The sequence below is a fragment of the Gambusia affinis genome, linkage group LG02 (assembly GCF_019740435.1).
Source record: "Gambusia affinis linkage group LG02, SWU_Gaff_1.0, whole genome shotgun sequence".
Taxonomy (NCBI): domain Eukaryota; kingdom Metazoa; phylum Chordata; class Actinopteri; order Cyprinodontiformes; family Poeciliidae; genus Gambusia; species Gambusia affinis.
In genome coordinates this window covers 8,416,652-8,436,560 of record NC_057869.1, presented here as the reverse complement: position 1 = coordinate 8,436,560, position 19,909 = coordinate 8,416,652, and the positions used below count along the sequence as shown (strand labels likewise).

Sequence of the window (19,909 nt, the reverse complement as noted above, 5' to 3'; positions counted from 1 at the left end):
TTTGACATTTAGAATTAAAAAATTTTAGACAAGGTTTAAATAAAAAAAGGTTTATTGATTGAAATGCACACAATAGTCAGACAAAAAAAGCGTCGTTTGTACAAAACTTAGGCTAATAAACTTAATGAGGCTGGAATGTCATTTCACTGCAACAAGGTGACCCACATCTGGACAGGTGGACGAGGTCTCCATCGGTTCACTCGTCTCATGAACTGAAAGCAGAAAGAAAACCATTTTGTGTGGTTTTTCTTTAATGTAAGGCATAATGCACCACAAACAATCTGTCTACGCATTTTTATGTGAAAATCCCCATACGTTTTTCAGGATCGACAGAAATAAAATATAGAAACAGAAGAAAGTAGACAAATTTGCATGTCCTGCAAAAACGCAGTGTGAATGCTGCAAGCCTAATATTTTTAGAGAAAATTACAGAAGCGTTTTAAGTCAAGAGCAGAAGTCTTGCAAAAATGCAATAAGTAGGCTGAAGCAGCAGAATAAAGCAAAAGTCTGCAAAACTAACAAAAAATAGAAAAACTATAGTAGTAAAAACTTTCACTCAATGCAAAAATCCCACCTAGACTATTAGAAATTTACCCAGAACACTGTTTACAAAGCTAAACTATAAAGTGACAACAGTTTATAAGTTAAAATGAGCTAAAAAGCTAAAACAAGCTTAAATTATAGCATTTATGAGGAATTAGGGTTGGGGTTGGATTTATTGGTGGGGAGAAAGTGGAGTTACATTGGGGAGACTGAGCATAATGGAAGCAAAAACGCTGAAGAGTAAATTTATTAAATCTGTAAAAGATAAAAGAAAGCTAAACTAATCAGAAGTAGTTGAAGCTTATGTGTTACGACGACATTTTAGAGTTTAAAAGTAATTTCTAGATGAAAATACATGGAAGCAGTTAGAAAGAGCCCCAAGGTTTTAGCAGAATTTTTCAGAAATTATAAGATGTTCCATTCCAACATGACCACAAAAAGCTGAATATTTCATAAACAGTAAAAGATGTCAATACCAAAATATAGCTGTAATGTCCTGAATGAGCAGAATATGGTAAAAGTTGAATGAGTGAAATGGCACAAAGCATGCAGATGTAGTTAAGTGGCAAAAAGCAGAGGAACTCAAGAGTGTTAATGGCTGCAGCATTCACAGAAATAAAAACAGCACAGTGAGGAAGGAAAAGGGAAATTCAATGGAAGGACACAAAGGAATGCCAAGAGGGACACGAGGAAAGAAAACCTAAAAAACACAAAAGTACACAAGAAAGAAACAACATAAAGACAAAAGGAAAGAAACACAACTTTTAGAAATAGAAATGAAGTCAAATAAACATACTTATTTACTTTTTTTCCCACATTGAAGCAAATTCCATCCAGTTCCAGGCTGTAGGATGAGCCTCGGCTACGTTAAGACAGTTTACCTGTTGTGAGGTCTATGAGGGGTTCAGGCAGATCTGGGGGGACGGTGATGCCCATGGCCTTCCTGATGCCATAGATGCTGCTGACGTCACATGGGGCCACTTGACCAGTCAGCTCCGTCAGGTTCCCTGTAACTTTCTCAGCTGTGGATAAGAAGTAAGACAATAATAGATTATGAGCCAATCACATAGCAGAGGAAATAAAGGGAATTCATACTATTTATTTCTGAAATTATTTAAACCTAAAGCCAAGGGATTTTTAGTTTTAAATGATTTCTAATAAAAAGGTCACATTTTTCGCTCACACAGAATACAGCACATCAAAGGAAAATGCATCACGTCCCTGGGAACTGGGGGCCGCAGTGACTTGAATCAGACCACTGTCTAACCACACCTGTGTTAGATGAATACTGACGAGGTAAATGAAGGGTTGTTGGAGGCCTACAGCTGGTGGTGAGACCCGAGTGCGGGAACAAAGGGGCCCATGCAGCGAGAGGCTCTTACCCAGCTCCAGCTCCTTGGCAGTCGGGGCCAGCAGGCAGATCATGTTAGGCGGCTGCTTGGCACTTAGGCGCTCCCTCTGTACTTCCTGTAAGTTACGCAGCAACTTTGTAGTTTCGTCCAACTTCTGCTGGAAGTGCAGGGCGTCTGTAACAGATAGGGGAGGGTCAGCACAGACACTCTGTTAGCACTTCCTCTCAGCTCCTTCTGTTACGTTTGGGTAACCCCCACAGAAAAGGGGTTACATTTACACAACACAATGAATCCTTTCATTCTGAATCCTGACAACATCCCAGTCAAAAACCAGCAGTCTGAGATAGAAGTAAATGTATGACAGGGTGAAGAAAAGTCTATTGGTGGCACATTTTTTCCATTATAGTTCATTTACAGTAATTGTATCAATGTTATAGGCATTAAGTTGAAGCTGCACTTTTTGAGGGGCCTTTTTGTTTTTATGAGAAATATGCAGCATCTGACAAAAGCTTTTGTACTCTGCAAACAATTTCTCACTTCAAAACCACAATTTTCAGTGTATATTATTAGGATTTTATGTGGTAAGCATACACTAAGTAGCATATCATCATGAAGTAACAAAAGGATACATATATTTTATAATACTTTCTGAATTATGATTAACGAGTTCATCATGTTGACTGCCCTCGAAATCAACCATGCTGATTGGCATTATCGTTTTTTTTATGTTACAATTTTTCTCTCGTTCGCTCTACGCTTTTCCGTCATCATATCTTCACCTTTGAAGCGCGCCAGTAATTTTTTATTGAGTAGCTGCCACTGCTCGGTTATGCAGTTCAACTGACTGGGATGATAACTTAAGGAACTTGTCGAGTGTTCATATTTCAAAACAGAACTGCTATAAAGTTCATTTTGCATCACACACTAGTTTATTTGAACTATTTCTCTTTTTGGGAAAGAGAAATGCCAACTTTTCTGTATCAACAGGCTCTGCTTAAGGACAACCAGCAGCGCCCTCTTCTGGTTGGAGGCCAAACTACAACAGCAGTCCAAGAGGATTTAATAGTTAAGCGATTGGAGGTCATTTTAATCTAATAAACCATTAATCAACAATGAATTGTACGTCGGTTGTTTGCATCCCTACCACTTTTATACTTTGCTGTATCAGGAGTTAATTTTCTTGTTCCACATGTAATCAGTTGTTTCTATAAACAAAGCTGAGGACTTTACCCCCAGAGAGTTCCTCAGCCACATCCAGGCTTTCAGCAGAACGAGGGACGTCCAGCTTGGTGGATGAGTTGTCCTCGGGTACCTGGGAGAAACAGAGAGGGAAAAAAAGACGCTTAGTCAGATTAGAAAATGCATTCCTCCCTGGACAGGTGACGTGCCAAGGGAACATCAAGGCTTTCGAAAGTCTTTTTTTTAATGGAGATGCTGCTTCTCTGATCCAATAAAAATCAAACCTAATCAAAAGCTACAACGACCGAGAAGGGGATGAGTGTAACCTGGAAAGCAGCCAAGAACAGCAAACAGACAGTACAGAGAGTGGCTCTGTGTCTGACGCTGGGGCCAGAGCTTCGGTTTCCTCTGCTGCTCTTTGAGCTCTGCAGCCAGAGGGCCGAATGTGCTGAAGGAAAACACAACCCCCTCCAACTTCTCTAACTGCGGACTGCGAGTGAGGAGCTCTTGAAGGGAAATGTTCTTTCCATGTGTGGATGGATGGCAGTTAACGGCGGGCCCCTGCTGTGTTGACACAGCTGGTTGGTGCAGAAACCATCAGCAGAGGCCATCTATAACAAATCAAATGAAGGCTCCTCATATGGGGTGTAATGCAGGCTCATGTGATGGGCTTTCTGCCGAGCAGCAGCCCGGCAGGAGCAGATGAGGCTGAGTGGCTCCGGTTTTGTGTTACATTCTACACTTAATGTCCATTTCCATTTCTCCTGCTGTGTTAAAAACACAATGCACAGAAGCAGCTCCAGATTAAAGACAGACTCTCACCTCCACACCACTCTTCTTCGCTTGTCTGCTTCCTGGCTCCTCTGGCTGCTGGACAAATATGAACAACATTAAAAGTAACATCACTCTCAGTTCTGTGGGTTAGGCCAGTGTTTCCCAATTCCAGTCCTCGGGGCCCCCCTGCCTACATGTTTTAGATGTGCCTCTATACCAGAACAGCTGATTCAAATGATTGCATGACATCTTCTGCAGCCAAGTACTGCAGGAGCCTGTTAATCACCCAAAGATTCAATCCAGGTGTGTGGCAGAAGGGAAACACCTAAAACATGCAGGCAGGGGGGCCCCGAGGACTGGAATTGGGAAACACTGGGTTAGGCAACTGGTAATAGGATGTGATAATAATGGCTGCTTACAGACTCAGTTTCCTTTAGACATCTTGAATGCTCTCCATTGGTCATCGCATCCAGAAGACTGTCACCCATTTTGTAAACATACTCATCAGATTTGGCAAGGAACTCCGACAAGCTGCCAGAAAAACAAGAACATCTTCTCAACAACAGTTTTGAAACTTCACAACTGCTAACTAGTTTGTTAATAATTTGCTGATAAAACCTGCTGAGAAGTTGATTTCAACACGACTTAAACTTCCTAGGAAACTGAATCCTATACGCAGGATTTCATGGACAAGTGAGGACATGTTGCTAACTAGTCAGACATTTTCAATTCATTCATTTCTCCAGGGAAAGAACAATGTCTTCCCTGGAAAGTGACAGACTCAGATAAACCACTGGACAAAACCAGAAAGTGAATATGCAGACATTAACATCTGAGCACATAAAGCTACATAAATCTGAAACCATACATGATGGATGACAATGCACCTCAGTTAACCTCCCACACTGGATAACTGAGTCCTACCATTAAACAAACAGGGCATATTTTACTGATTTCATTGCCTTGTTCTCAAACATTGAGGTATTTTAATAAGATTTTGTGTAACAGAACACAGAGAAGTGCATTCTTGTAAGAACAAGTGAAAGAAAAATATGGTTTAAAAAACCCGAGGCATGAATCTGTATTCATTCCCTTCTTACCAGTAACCAGTATACAGACCCATTCAATAAACTAGATCCTTGAAAAACCTAATTAGTTTAGGAACTTTATCTCTAAGCAAAACAGACACAGATGGCTTTGCACTTACTGTTACATCAGACCAATAAAAAACAGAACTGTAGACTTAATGAAAAGTATGTTTAATGTCTGCTGAAAGGTTCTTATTTTTAATCTGACAAACGAGACACATTGGGACGCATATTCTAATTTATTGAATATGACTGTATAGGCCAGAGGTCTGCGATCTGCAAGTGGTTTAATAATTTGGATACAAAAAGTGCAGAACCAACATAAAAAAAATAGAAATACAAATGCAGATTTGGCAGTCGTTTTTAATTTTTTGCATTAAATAAATCCTGTACTAAATTTCCACGACAGAATTACACAAGTATCATTGGAAACTGTTTTTTCTTGTTTAAATTATCTTCCACAAACATCCCATAGAAGAAAATGTATCAGTCCTCTTTTTGTAATTTTCTGGATTGAGATCAATAAAAGCTTTCTGCTACTAAAAAAAAAAAAAAAAAAAAAAATCAATAAAATAAATTAAGTGTGAAAAAAAAACTAGTTTTGGCAGGGCAATAAATATAGGGCATTATACTTATTAGAATGCCCTATATTATATTAAACCTTCTTTTTTTTTTCAATGTCAAAAGAAAAATTATGTTATTTATTATAGTGGTTGCAGCCTATATTTTGTCTGATGAAACAAAAACAACAGTCTCCTCGCGCCTTAATCCCCCCGGCTGAATCAACCGGCCTGCTTTAACTGATCAGCTGATCTGCCGAGTTAATATGAGGTGGGATTTCTGGGTCACTAAGCAGTCAGTATTTGCTCTGTTCCCTGACATCAGACAAAGAAATACATGTGAACATCTTTTGTTGGGACGCGAGTCGTGCCCTGTAAGCTGAAAGCGAGCTAACAAGCCTTACGTAACTAGAATATTAGCAATCTGGTAAAAGGAAGGGATAGGACCACCAGTTCCCATGATGCATTTGGGTTTAAGAGTCAGTCTATGGTGATGACAGTCTTTGCTCAAAAAGACAGAAACATCTGGGCTGCAATTTTCTATTAGAAGTGACTTGAATGGAACATTGTGGCAGCTGCTGATTCTCACTGGTTATGTTACAGAGACTGAAACACAAGACATTAAGTGTCCATTTCAGAAATTCGACGAATACATGAAGACTTAATTACAAATGATTACCGTACTATCTTCCCTTTGGCACAGAGTACTTCTCCTTTGAGCAGACTCTGAACTTTTGTAACTTTGCTAATCTTTTCTTCATAAAACAAACCAACAACAGAAGGTCCCATTTGTGTATTGTATTAAACCTGAGCTGTATTGTGAGACCTGAGGGTCGGGTTGTGTCTGCAGCTGTTGGCTAATCTCCGCTAGTCTGGACGAAGTCAAAAAAAGAGGGAACATCTGGCCAGGAGTCAGTGAGGAATGCCTATAATGACGTTGCCAGTTAATTCCACTGTGCCTGTGGTCGCGCTGCAGCATACCTGTCTGAGCCCTGCATACTGGACTCTTCTCCGTAGAACGAGTAGATGAGGTCCGAGTCGTCCTTGCTGATGTTGGAGAAGCTGGAGTCGTACGCCGGTGCGTAGGATGTGAACGGGCCGTAGCTCAAGTAGGACACTGAAGAGTTTGTAATGCAGCAGAAATCACTTTGTCAGCTGCTCAGACTATATGAGGGAAGATGAGCTTGAAGCAGCTCGTTTACCTGGAGTAACTCTGTTCCTTTTATCCTCTCTGAAGCTCTGCAGGCTGTTCACGCCGTTCTGCAGCCGATTGGACATCATGACCAGTTTCACCGGACAGTAGCCAACGTCTGAGCAAATGACATTTAACCGTTGCTTTTATTATTAGAATATCTGCACTAATGTGTTCCATAAGCAAGACAATATAAATATTAAATATCTTACACAATGGTTGTTTTGCACTGGCAGTCTAACATTTATTGGTTCCCCTGGTAAATATTAGTAAAATAGAATCTTTAAAATGTCGATGCAGAAGCATGATCTCTCACTAAATTAAAAACTGTTGATTAAAGCTGGGAAAGCTTCATGGCAAGTAAGAAATGTACTTTGATTGGAGTACTGTAGGCACCGTCTTAGGGAGCAAAATGGGCCCACGGTATTACAGAGTCTTTACTGTTCTTAAGTGTTCTTTTTCCACACATTCTTTCTTCGTGTAACTCCACACCCACCTGGAGTGTTTGCTGTGTATGAGTGCAGTCTGAGTCTCAGTTGACCAATTCAGGTAATTCCAGTTATTGTCCAACTCCACAGATGTATATTTGTAATGGTAGGACAGCTAAAGCTTTTTTTCCACCTATTTAGAAAGTACAAAGCATTTCATGGTTGCTATGGAGACCAGACGACAGCCTTCTTTCCTGTGGTTCTCCAACAGTGAGCTTGAAAGATTTGCTTTACCAGCCCTAACCCCTTTTCTCACTGCGAGTTAGAACTCAGAGAAACAGAGTCAAAATTTCTTAAAAATTGACCTCGGTTACATTTCTTTTAAACAGGCTGTTACAGATATCACTTAAAATATTTCTGCTTCAAATTGTTATTTTATAATCTGGTACAATTTGTTCCCCACTTTCCTTAAAAGGTTACATTTTTCAGATTGTTATACTGCAATAGAAGATCAAGTTATTTTAAGATTTTTTTTCCCCACACATCTTTACTAGGTACCAATAAACGTGGACCAAACTTTCTGTGACAGATTGACATTGTTTGTACCTCCGGGTGACGGATCGGCCGGGTTGAGGACGGCAAGAGTCGTGGAGCCATCGGACTTCCGCCTTGCAAACTCCAACTGCAAGGCAAATAAATGATCACTTTCTCATAAAAAACATAAATAGTAATATAACTTTTCCAAAATACAATAATTTAACAAAATACATCTTCACAAGGTTAATATTATGGATTATTGCTGAACTGATGACTTTTAAATGATCTGCAGCATCTTTTCTTGTCATACTGGCAGTTGAAGAAATGAACATTTTTAAAGGAAGATAAATTAGCTGAAATAAAAAAGCTTTCTTGTGAATTCTTGCTTCTTACATCGCACTGCACCACTCTGTTCGACAGCTTTCCTCCAGACTCCTCAATAACCTTGCGGATTTCCTCCAGCTCTTTCTCTGCCTTTGCCGCCTCGTCTTTGGAGTCTTTATCTTGTCTGCAAAAGAATTTAAAATCGAAAAAGCGAGGATGAGACAATTTGACAGTCAATACTTTTGTAGCAGTAGCAAACAGCGACAAACAATAATGCAAGAAGGAAGTCTACGTATTTAAACTCTGCTTTTGTTCCACTCTTCATCTATTTGATTCAATTCCCTGACATCAACAAATGCCATCAAGATGCAACAGACTAGTAAAGATTGTTGTGGCCATGGTGAGTCTTCATGCAGCAAAAAAAAAAGAACTAAATTCATGGAAAACATGTACAGCAGCAGGAGAAAACACGTCCTAGCTTGCCATCGGGCATTCCTCACATTCTCATCTTCCAGCTCTGCAGTAAAAAAACCCCAAACTTTACGCAGTGACTGAGTAAAGAATACTCAGTCATTAACACACAACATGCTGTTTCTGATTAGTCTTCTTAGAAACCCAACAATATTTCATCCTTCACTCAAAGCTTATGCATCTTTTACACAGATATTTAAAGAACTGATGAGTCAAGTTGCCGGTATCAGTGGAAGGTGTGACGTTGGCAAGTTGAAGTACCTTGGAGTGCTGGGCGTCTGGGAGCGCTCGCTGCTCCCTGCAGTCATGGCACCCTCCTTGCTCTGGTCTGAGCTGGTGCCTCCTTGGTCCTCTGACTTCACCGGTTGTTTGGCGAAGCGGTCAAGGCCAGACATAAAATCTATGCTCTGCTTTAGACTGTCCAGCCTTTCCTATTATATATAGGAACAACAAAAAAAAACAACTTAGTGTCCTAGAGAAGAAAAGCAAATAGGTGAAGAAGAGCAAAAATAATTCCTTTTACTGTATGGTAGAAAAGTCCAATTCTGGTGTCCTGAAGGTTTTAGCCCTATGCTCATTTCAACACAGCTGACTCTAGTTGACTTACCGCTCCAACATGTTATCAAGCTCTGCACAGGTCTGTTAATTAACTATTAAATTGATTATGGTGTGCTGAATCTGTAAGGGGCCTTTCCAGACCAACACCACTGCAGTATGAAAACTTCAGATGACATTCTCTAGTGCCCTCATGTGTTGGATCAATGCAATATCAAGTCTTATTTACTGAACTCCCTTTTATCTCTAAAGGAAACACACAGCTATTAGAGGACACATTATAAAGTTGTGTTCCTCACCATCTACTTCACTTCGGATAATTTTCCTACCAAGTTAATCTGTTGAAAGGATTGAAATAAAAGTCTTTCTACTCTAAATAGTCTTGCAAGCCTCTGTTGTGTTCATATGAGGACTCTTATCACAAAACAAACCTGGTTCTTTAACATGAACTGATGTTAGACGATGTACTTATTCTGGCTGTACAATTTTGGACTGAAATCCACAGGGAAAAAGAAAATACAGATACATTTCTATGAGGAGACACGTACCTGGCTCAGGATCTTCATTCCAGAGTGTAACAGTTTTCGAGCTGCTTTATGGTAGATTGTCTCTGGTTTGTTGTAAATCATGGCATTCTCACACATAATTCTGAAGTCTACCTACAGCAACAACAAATCCAGTACCAAGCATTAGAGAAGATATTAAAAAATATTTAAGCAACGGGTTCAGCACCTTGCAAGAATTGTATATTTAATTTAGAAAATAAAAGAAGATTTAAAGAGTTAAGAATTCTTTATAACAGTAAAACATCTTATGGACTGATCTCTGGTTTACCTACGCACTTACTCTGAGTTCGTCCAATGACTGATAGAACTCTTTCTTGACTCTGTCCTTCATTGAACTGAAGTCCATCGGGCGTTTAATAATTGAAGAGTAACCAGGTGCAATGAGGTCGGTCACCGGAAATGCAAAGAATGCATTGGGGTCTTTCCTGCAGCGTAAACACATTTCATTCACTTATGAACCAAAGCATACACAAAAACAGACAGACTATATGCAGACAGAAAAGATGATAATTGGGGTTCTCAGCTCTGTGAGGGGAGTTTGCTTTTACATGCACAATAATTAATTAAAGAATACTTAGAACCATGTGATGCACCTTTGAAGCTGCCTGATGAGCTGATTCAAAGCTTCCTGCAGAGGTGTCTGCTCTTTTTCTGCAAACATGGACATCGGATGGATATTTAAAAATGCGTATAAACTTTGAGAAAGAAAGTTGGAATAAAGTGTAGACATTTTAAAACTACCTTCCAATTTATCCAGCTCTGAACGAATAGGAGTTCTGCTCTGCTCTCTGTCTTCTTCCCCTTCTGCATCGTGTCCCTTCTTCTTTTTAGTCATCTAACATGAACAGAGACAATATTCCCCTTCATAGCAGCAAGTCCATTAGCAAGGATAATCACCTCCTACGGTCATGGCCAAAAGATTTTAAACTAAGTTTTGTTTTTCACAAAATACAACATTGCTTGAAAGTTTCATGTTAAGAAAAGTTTAAATTAATCCTTTTTTATTATCATTTTAGATCCCCACTTTTCACAGTTTTAAATGTAAACTGAATGACATGAATAACACCAGAACTTAGCCTTTTAAAAAACTGTAGTTGTCTGTATTATTAACCTACATACACCATGATTTCGGCACATTTTCAAGTCAAAATTTCCTACCTCCCCAGGTTCAGATTTTCAGTTATCAATCCTTGGATAAAGAAATGACTGGATGCATTGAGATGGACAGATAAATGGCTATAACCTTTAAGACATATCACAAAGGATTAGTTATGGAAATACAAATATTTGACCTATTCTATTTTTTCTCCATACTTATCCAGGATTGGAAGATACTTAAAATGTGCTCTTCAAATCATGATGCTGATATAGTTTATTTTTAAACTATATCAGCAGTCAAGTAAAGTAAAAGTAAAGTTTGTGAAAAACAATATTTCTTTTTCCTTTGTTCTGTTCTATTTCTTTAGTATATATATACTATTTACCTTTTTCTTCCCTCTGTCTTCCTCTGGAGAGCCGAAGCTCCTGTCTTTATCTTTCTTCTTTTTCTTCTTCTTGTCTTTAGGTTTTTCGCTGTCTGTGGGTTGCTCCTCATAAAAAGTGTCCAGACTGGAACTTCCGGTCGTGACTTCGTTCCCGGACACCTTTAGCACCAGCTTCAGCGGTCTGTCTCCGTATTCTGGGAGCATCGAATCAATAAGAGTCAGTGGGTCAATGCATTTCGAGGAATCAACAATGTCTGTTCGTCCTGACAGCTCAGGAATAAAATGAACAGCTACCAGACAGGTAAGGCATGTTGCAACTCCAATTCAACATACATATCGCTAACACTGTTTATAAACACGGACATATTCAGGAAATAGTCCCATAAATTAACGTAGCTGGTAAATAGTTTCCGAGCTAATGCTATTGTGGAGCTATCATAGCGGGAATACAATTAATTCGACATGTTTTCATCAAGAAAGCTGTAAAAATACCATGTGAATAACACAACCAAAGACATGAACTAAAATACCTTCATATGCATGTTTTTCGGACTTGTGCTTTTTGTGCTTCTTGCCCATTGTTTGTGTATTAGCCACCGGCTGCTAACTCTTCTCATAAGATCTTGTTAGCGGAAGCATTACGATGAGCGACAACAGATTGCAGCGTCACCTGGCGGCAAGGCGGAGATCACACGCCAGTTTGTACAGTCTATAGCAGCCAGGAGAGGGCGCTTCAGGCTTAGTATTAATGTCGATAGGGTTCACTCCTCACCTAACCCCGCTTTACGTTAAAATCTGGGATTTGTGTAAACCTTCAGGAGTACCTGTGTAACCTGTGTACTGTACTGGTGCAAGTATATTGCACCAGGACAGTACCTTACAAAAGTATTTTTCAGACAGCTATTGGCCAAGCACTCCACAAATCTAGCTTTTACAGAAGAATGGCAAAAATAAATCTTAGACTTGTTCTCAGTTGATTTGGTGCATTTCTCACATCACTATTTTGCACAACTAATAATCCCCACACCTCTTCTAGTCAGTGAAAGCTGAGGTTCACTTGGAAGAAATTGTTCAATTTGCAAAATATGTTCAGGAAAGAATGACAAAGAACTGTATGAAATTCACAGGTTTTGACAACTGGTCATCCTTTTTGTATGTGATGACTCAAGCAGTTTAATTAGTTTACAAGAAATTACTATTCAGCATTTATAGGTAGTTAATCTTGAATTAATAATGTTGGAACCAACAGAGAATTGTATGGATGTATATGGATTGGACAATGCATGTCCAATCACGAATTAACAGTGAGAAAATTGTGTTCTTCATTCGAATGGACTGAGCTTTTGCCATTTTATATAAAATAGACATCGGACAAAAATGTCAGTCTCTAAATGAAATAAGCTGGTAGTAAAAAAAAGCAAACAAAAAAATTATAAAGAGATGAAACACAGCTGTTTTATCAGTTATTGATATTTTTATGTAGGTCATTATAAAGTCAATTTTTCATGCATTTTTTGTTTTTTTGTTTTATTTAATCTGAACTCCAAATTTTATAATAGCCTTTGTTTCTAAAGGAGAAAAAAAAAAGAAATCCAATAGTAAAAATAAACTGTTAGAAGAGAATAAAATGAATTTCTTAGTGCCCTTAATGAGTAACCTAAAGCAGTAGAGGTAGTGATAAGATTTCTGGCACAGTTTTACCCACATTAAAGGGACATAAAGAAGGACAAGAGATGTCCCAGATCAAAGCCATGAAAGTGTTTTAGATGGTTCTGTTTTTTTCTGTCTGTGTGGGAAGAGGATATGGTACATAAAGGCTGACAACTTTTCAATAACAAAGACTATTTTTGCATTAATAAATAACTCATGGATTTGGAAAACACTGAAGGAATTTTAGTACAAGCAAGAAAATTCAAGAAACAGAGAGAAACAATAATACCATCACATTCAAAGGAATTTTCCAGAGAACTTCTCAGTTCACAATCATGGAAATGAGCTCATCATTTCCATATTTCTTAATATAAAACAAGGTGTAAAAGCCTCATAAACTCCCCTCATTTTGATGTGAGGATCTGCGTTCCTGCACCCTGCAAGCTCTAGGAAGTGTCATGAAAATTTCAGGGCTGCAGCACAGGTGTGAAATTGTCTTTAGGTAGCCTTTCTCTAATATTCCTGGTATGGAAGCAAACATATGTTTGTATTGGTGGCCTTTTTATAGCTTTTAGTTGTAAATACATTCAGTGGATCATGTTTAAATTAGCCAGTGTAATCTCCAACGACAGACAAATGACACTCTGTTGGATTTGTGTTTCGCAGGACTCTGTGGTGTCTGGAGCTTCCCTGCCTGTCTGCCTGCCTTGCGGAGCTGTTATGCTCTGTTAAATCGGCACATATTGTACTGGCTGATGAATGACAGATGTTTTATTCATGGAGGAAAGATAGTGTACATTCTTTGAAGCACATTCCAGGTTTCATGAAGAGGGTACAGGATGGGGGCAGACGGTTTGAAAGGAAAGAAGACTGCCTAAATTCACCATTTCAGCCATTCCTGCCTGCAGATGAAAAGGTGATTCTGACAGTCTGTTGATGCTTCAGTCTCATATCTGGGCAAACCCATCCCCAGCAAATTATGTCTTGATCTGTGTCTCGAAGAATGTTTCAGACCGCATTCCTTACGCACACCTGGGATATCTGACTGGAGCTCTGATGAAACAAATACTGGAAGAACAAATACAGTACAATGCATTTCTTACCCCTTGAACTTTTTTTTGCTTTGTTTTACCACCTTACCACAAACTTCAATGTGCTATACTGACCTTTCAACTGACAGATGAGCAGAAACTAGTGCAAAATTTCAAGGAAACAAATGCAGTTTGTTTTTTTTAGAAAGAAAAGCAATCGAATAGCTTGGAGAGCATTACATTTTAAGTCTTTTCACAGATTCTTAACTGGATTGATATCTGGATTTTACTGGGCTAATGTAACACCTGAATATATTTTGAACTAAACCATTTCATCGTACCTCAGGCTGCATCTTTTTGGTTGTTTTCCTGCAGAAATATCAGCCTCTACCCCAGTGTCAACTCTTTTACAACTTCTAACAGATTTTCTTTCAGTATTACCCTTCTCATAACTGTCTCTATATTCCTATTAGCTCCGACCAACAAAGAATCCCACAGCATAATTCAACCACCAAAAAAAAAAAAGAAAGAAAGAAGGTGTATTCTTTTGCTTTTACTTCACAGCTACACAATTATTTGTGAAATAAAGTTAAAATGCATCAAATTAGCTTGCAGACAAAGTAGAAGAACCTACAGTTTCACACCACATTCAAATGGCAGCTGACAGTAAAGCAAGTAAAAATGGATGTGCAGAGCATCCTGAAAAAAAACATCACAGAGTAAACTCAGTAGAATGCTGTGAAATGTTTTCCTTAACTGGACTGATTACATTATTTTTTATCCTAGTTATTTTTGTTTAATACAGCATGTATTAAAATGTATTAATTGAGTTTAGCGGTGCTGCTAGGCCTGAATATTTAGCATCTGTATCACATCAGCTACACCTCTGTGCTGCCTTAAAAAGTGAAAAAAACCTAGGATTCATATGTTTTTACACTGAGAAGCAGAAATTGTATGTATACTCCCTGTGAAGGTAATTGTTGCTATCGAGAGAAAGTTCAGTGTTTTAAGAAGTTAAAGTTTTTCATGCAGAGAAATAAGGAACTTTGGATGAAAAGATTTCTCTGGTACTGAAACAGCAAAGTGGCATTCCTTCATCTGCAGAACCAGACTGCTGGAGTGAAGGGATCGTTAACTCCGGCTCAAACATTTTTTATTGCAGTGTGAAGAACTTATGAAAGCAAATAATGTATTTAGAAGAAAAACTTTGTGCCGTGTGAAATATTTTGATTTTATCTTAACTTTGGGAGTTCTGACACAATGAATAGACAATTAAAAACAAACTAAACTAAATAAACAACATGGTTTAGGATTCAGTATGGTCATCCAATGGAAAGATTACATACTTTTAGTCAATGTTTAAATGTGTCTTTTCTATAGTTGAGGTGTGAAACAAAATGCAAAATATCAAATCAATAATACATAGATCTGTTGTACAATATTGCATTATTTCAAAAGCAACAATTGTTCTCTTCAACAAGCAAACTTTTCAGAAAATGAAATTTTTTCTATGCTAAAGATGACATATTTGGTTACAAGCTGTTTTGGACCGTTTTTACTAAATATTTATTAGTTCAATCACAGACAGATGGAACAAGTTTCAATGAAGTCAAACAGAACAAGAAAACAAAATAAAACATAAATTTACTGCTGTTACGTACATTAAAAGCAGATAAATTATTTCAACATTAACTCCAGTTTTACAAATTTAATTTGATCCCAGGATAATTTTCAGTAAAAGTCAGATTGGTATGTTTCGTCACCTTGCAATGGCAGTGACACTGTAAAACCGCAGCAGTTTAGCAGTCTGATTACAATCCAGTATCCGTTCTGCAGCTCCAAGAAGGTCATGAGGTCCAACTGCTCCAGTCCAGTTACGAAGCTTCACAAGTCTTGGAAGCCCTCGGATTAAAAAGGGCTCAGTTACACCAAACAGGGATAACAAATGGCAGATGTTGTGAAATTCATTATCCTCCGTCACAACAGAGGAGCAATGGGGACCAGAAGACCATTTCCACATGAAAGCCAGGTCCCAACAGAACCATGAGAAATGGCGTCCCGCTCTGCAGATGGGATTGGAGCTGGAATGGTTTAGCCTTTGAACATGCAACATAACTAAATTACAAATAGGCTTAACAAAGGCTGGAGTTAAAGAGTTTATCTGCTCCACACATGAACTGTGAATCAAACAAACAAAATGGTGGTGTTTGGATGTGTTTTAGGTTTTGAGGTAAATCATTACATCCCCAGAGCATGATGATAATGCCACCACTCTATTCATTTCCTTTAGGCAAAATGCTTATTTTAGTCTCTTGATCAGGGCGCCTCCTATAACATGTTTACTAGGTCCCCTGTCTGTCTTGTTGTAAACTGTAGAGGGAAATTAGTCACTAAGTTTCAGAAATTCAACAATCCTGCCACTCTCTCAATAAGGCCAGATTTGTGGAGTTCATGCCTAATAGCAGATTCTCCTGCCTGAGGATCTCTGCAACTCCTCCAAAGTAACTATGACCCTTACAGTTGTTTCTCAGATTATCAAATTTATCTGTACAGCACATTGTGGCAACAAGGCTTTTCAAAGTGCTCTACATCATGAAAACATACAGTCACCAATTGAGAAACTGGTACGCGTCATTGGAGATTAATGCTCCACATTTCACCTGTCAGTTTAGGTGGATGCCTGTGTCTTGTTAGGTTTACAGCTGTGCTATTCTCTATCCATTTTCAGATGACGTATAAAGCAGTACTCTGATATGTTCTAAGTTTAGGATGTTGTTTTATAACCTAACTCTACTTTATGCATCTTCATAATTTTCTCACTTATCTGTCTTCTGCGTTCCTTGGTCTTTATGATGGTGTTTGTTCACTAATGGTCTCTATTAAACCTCTGAGGGCTTCACAGAATTGATGTATTTCTACTGATAAGACCCAAGTGATTAAATATGAGTAAGTGACCCTGATTTTTATTTAGGGCTGTAAACCAAAATCTTTCAGATTTTTGCTAAAACTATACTTTTCCAAGGTATTATATTGACCTCCTACTAACTTATTATAAATCTTGTCTTTCTGTGTTTTCTCTTTCACTTTATGGTTTGGACATTGTCACAGTTCTTTGCGTATCTTTTCAGACTTTTTAAAGTAAAAAGCTACTCTGCTGGATAATTACACCAGCCCGTGACAAATGGACATTAATAACTTCTGTCCTTTTAAATCGATGTGAGAATGTGGCATGGAGTCTAGCCACAGAAGAAGATTCTCTGCAGCTGAAATTGTCAGAGCGCCGCTCAGATGTGACAGATGAAATGTTTGGGGTCATTACAACTGTCAGCACAGAAGGGGTTTGAAGATGTAACCAACCGTCACGAGTAAGCTAGACAGCAACATCAAAGAGGAGAAGCCAATCATTCTGCCTCAGTGTTTTTCTCCCGCCTGCCATTCTGTCATGCCAACATCTTTGAGCATCACTCACTCATCCCCGTCAAAGCTCTGGGCGTGCATGACGACTCTATTTTTATCTGCAATCAGAAGCGTTTCATGTCGGTGGGCTGGATCGCTGTTTTTTTGTCACAGCTCGCCGCTGACTCTGCAGCCCGGCGGTCCGGCCCTCTGATAACCAACGAAGGTATGCCACTGACGGTTTGGTATGATTTTTGGGCGGTAACAACCATCCATGCTGAGCTGCAATGCCTGCAATAACGGTTGTTGGTTGTTATACCTCAAAATACTCTAAACTGGACCCCTGGGGACAAATAAATATAGCAGAAGATAGAAAGATCTCAAATCAGCACTACAGACGTGACCCAACCCAACTTTAGCTATTTGAAGTTCCTCAGTGCGTGTGCCTTTTCCAATTTTATCCGCAGTGTTCTCTGATCCACTTGCTCTAATGTATATTTCACTGAGCTTTCTTAATGTTTTTGTAGTTTAATGTCACTCTCTGCTTTGGAGTGCTTGATGTATTATTCTGCTTTGAAAACTTCATTGTAATGGGGATTTTTTATTTTTTTTTAAAGAAGGCTGTTTTGATGTATAACTCTTCTGGGGACAATTGCAGGAAGTTGACTTTCTCTATGTTTTAGGGACATATATCCGAAAATTTTTTACACGTGCCCAAAATTCACAGTGTGCATGCATGACAGCATAAAACAGGACAAGCAAGGTGGCAGGAAAAGTAGGTAGAGGTTGGGGTAGGGGGCCTTATTTCGATCTGAGCCTTTATTCTCTGCAAGCCTCTGAAGACAGTGGTCCTGGGGTGCAAAAAGTACGCAGGGGAGGTGCGTTCAAAGCTTGCGAGCTTGGTGATGATCCTCTGTCAGATCCTAAGCCGTTTGAAAAGTTCATATAAACCAAAAGACAGCAGCTGGGAAATGGTCTTTGCAAACCCAAAGAGTTTATCGTCTCGACACAGGGAGAGGCACTGTTTGAGGTGGAAACACGCTGCCTGTAATCTCATTCTACTTCAGAGCATTATCACGGACCTCTACCTCCTCAAAGAAGATGGATAGACCAGCATGGTTCTTATAAATAAGGCATCTCAGAACGTGTTTTTATTGTGCCTTAAGCCTAAAACTCAGCTGAAACATAGCAACTGAGCAGACTAATGACTTAATAAGTATGAAATATAAACACTTTTCACTGGATATCTAACTAACAAAACATTATAAAGCTGGAAAATAAACATAATGATATTCTAATTATGTTGTTTTCTATGCTGCAAGGACTATATGATGATTTTATGCAAGTTCTATGCTTAAGAAAAGGAGGTATCCTGAAGTCAGGAGCAGTCTGTGTCAGTTTTTTACATATCAGCTGCAGCTTGCAGCCTCCATTTTCTTTACGGACTTCATGAATGGACGATGATGGAGGGGCAGGAGCCAAGGTGTGAGGTGGGGTACAGCCTGAACAGGTGGCCAGTACATAACAAATCGATAAGATGGTTGCCTACATGTGCCAATGCTGCTTTGCTCTACAAAAAGCATATCTGAAAGTGTTATTCTAATTGTGTCATTGGCTTTATTATTGTTCCTTGGTCTTCATGATGCTGTTTGTTCAATAATATTTTCTTTCAAACGTCAAAGGCCTCCACAGGTGAGCTGGATTTACACTGAAGTTAAATTAAACACAATAACATTTGAAGGCAACTGGTCAGACTGAATTTTATTTAGGGGTATTAGGGTAAAGAGTGCTGAGTACATATTCCACAGTTTATATATACTGTGTTCCAAATTATTATGCATATTGGATTTAAGTATAAAGATAAAATTTTTTGTTATGCTATTAAATTTATAGATGGTACTGTGTGTCAGGGCTCTTTGAATCACTATAATAAATTTCAGAGAGTTGGGTTGATTAGTTAAAGGAAATCAACTTAAGGATGTTCCACAATATTAAGCAGGCCACAGGTTTCAAGCAATATGAGAAAGAGAAAGCATCTCTCTGCTGACAAAAATAATCAAATAGTGTAGTGCCATATGACAAGGTATGAAAACATTAGATATTTAACAAAAACTGAAGCGTTATTTTACTGTGAAGAGATTTGAGGCTTATTCACAACAAAGACGGGTTTGTACAGATAAAGGGATAATGAGGAAGGTTTCTGTTAGATAAATTCATCGGATTAAGAGAGCAGCTGCTAAAATGCCCTTACAAAGCAGCAAACAGTTATTTGAAGCTTCTGGTGCCTCTGGAACCTCAAGGTGGAGGATCCTCCAGAGGCTTGCGGTGCATGAACCTACTATTGGGCCCCTAACCAGAACTCACAAGCAGAAATGGTGGCAGTGGGCTCAGCCATACATGAAGATTAATTTTCAGACAGACTTGTTCACTGATGACTGCTGTGCAACCCTGGATGGTCCAGATGGACGCAGTAGTGGATTGATGGTGGATGGACACCACATCCCAACACGGCTGCGACATCAACAAGGAGGTGGTGGAGTCATTTTTTGGGCCGAAATCATGTAAAGAGAGAGAGAGCTGGTTGGCGCCTTCAGTGTCCCTGAAGGTGTGAAAAAGATCTCAGCAAAGTATGTGGACATTTTGACTGATCACTTTTTTCATGGTTCATAAAGAAGAGCCATACCTTCAGTAGCAAAATCATCTTCATGTATGACAATGCACCATCTCATGCTGCAAGGATCACTGTGTCATTGGCTGCTATGGGCATAAAAGGGGAGAA

At 38.9% G+C, this 19,909-nt stretch overlaps 1 protein-coding gene and 1 long non-coding RNA gene across 3 annotated transcripts; one reads left to right on the top strand and one right to left on the bottom strand.

The window, feature by feature from the left end:
• Positions 1-34: 34 nt before the first annotated feature.
• On the bottom strand, positions 35-11,729 carry brd7 (bromodomain containing 7). Of its 2 annotated transcripts, none has more exons than XM_044106481.1 (17): positions 11,584-11,729; positions 11,054-11,247; positions 10,311-10,404; positions 10,163-10,220; positions 9,850-9,994; positions 9,552-9,662; positions 8,710-8,879; positions 8,047-8,161; positions 7,723-7,798; positions 6,699-6,806; positions 6,478-6,613; positions 4,268-4,379; positions 3,897-3,944; positions 3,126-3,207; positions 1,926-2,069; positions 1,425-1,565; positions 35-212 (listed from the first exon to the last, which is right to left on the bottom strand). In XM_044106481.1, the coding sequence occupies exons 1-17, from the start codon at positions 11,630-11,632 to the stop codon at positions 139-141; spliced, it is 1,857 nt and encodes a 618-aa protein (XP_043962416.1). In that variant the 5' UTR covers positions 11,633-11,729; the 3' UTR covers positions 35-138. The 2 variants fall into 2 exon arrangements, with proteins under 2 accessions (XP_043962416.1, XP_043962424.1); XM_044106489.1 differs by having other exon boundaries at positions 3,897-3,941.
• LOC122825246 lies at positions 11,241-13,814 on the top strand. The gene is made up of 2 exons (XR_006369602.1): positions 11,241-11,354; positions 13,370-13,814. It is a non-coding gene; the product is annotated as an uncharacterized LOC122825246 (long non-coding RNA).
• Positions 13,815-19,909: the final 6,095 nt, after the last annotated feature.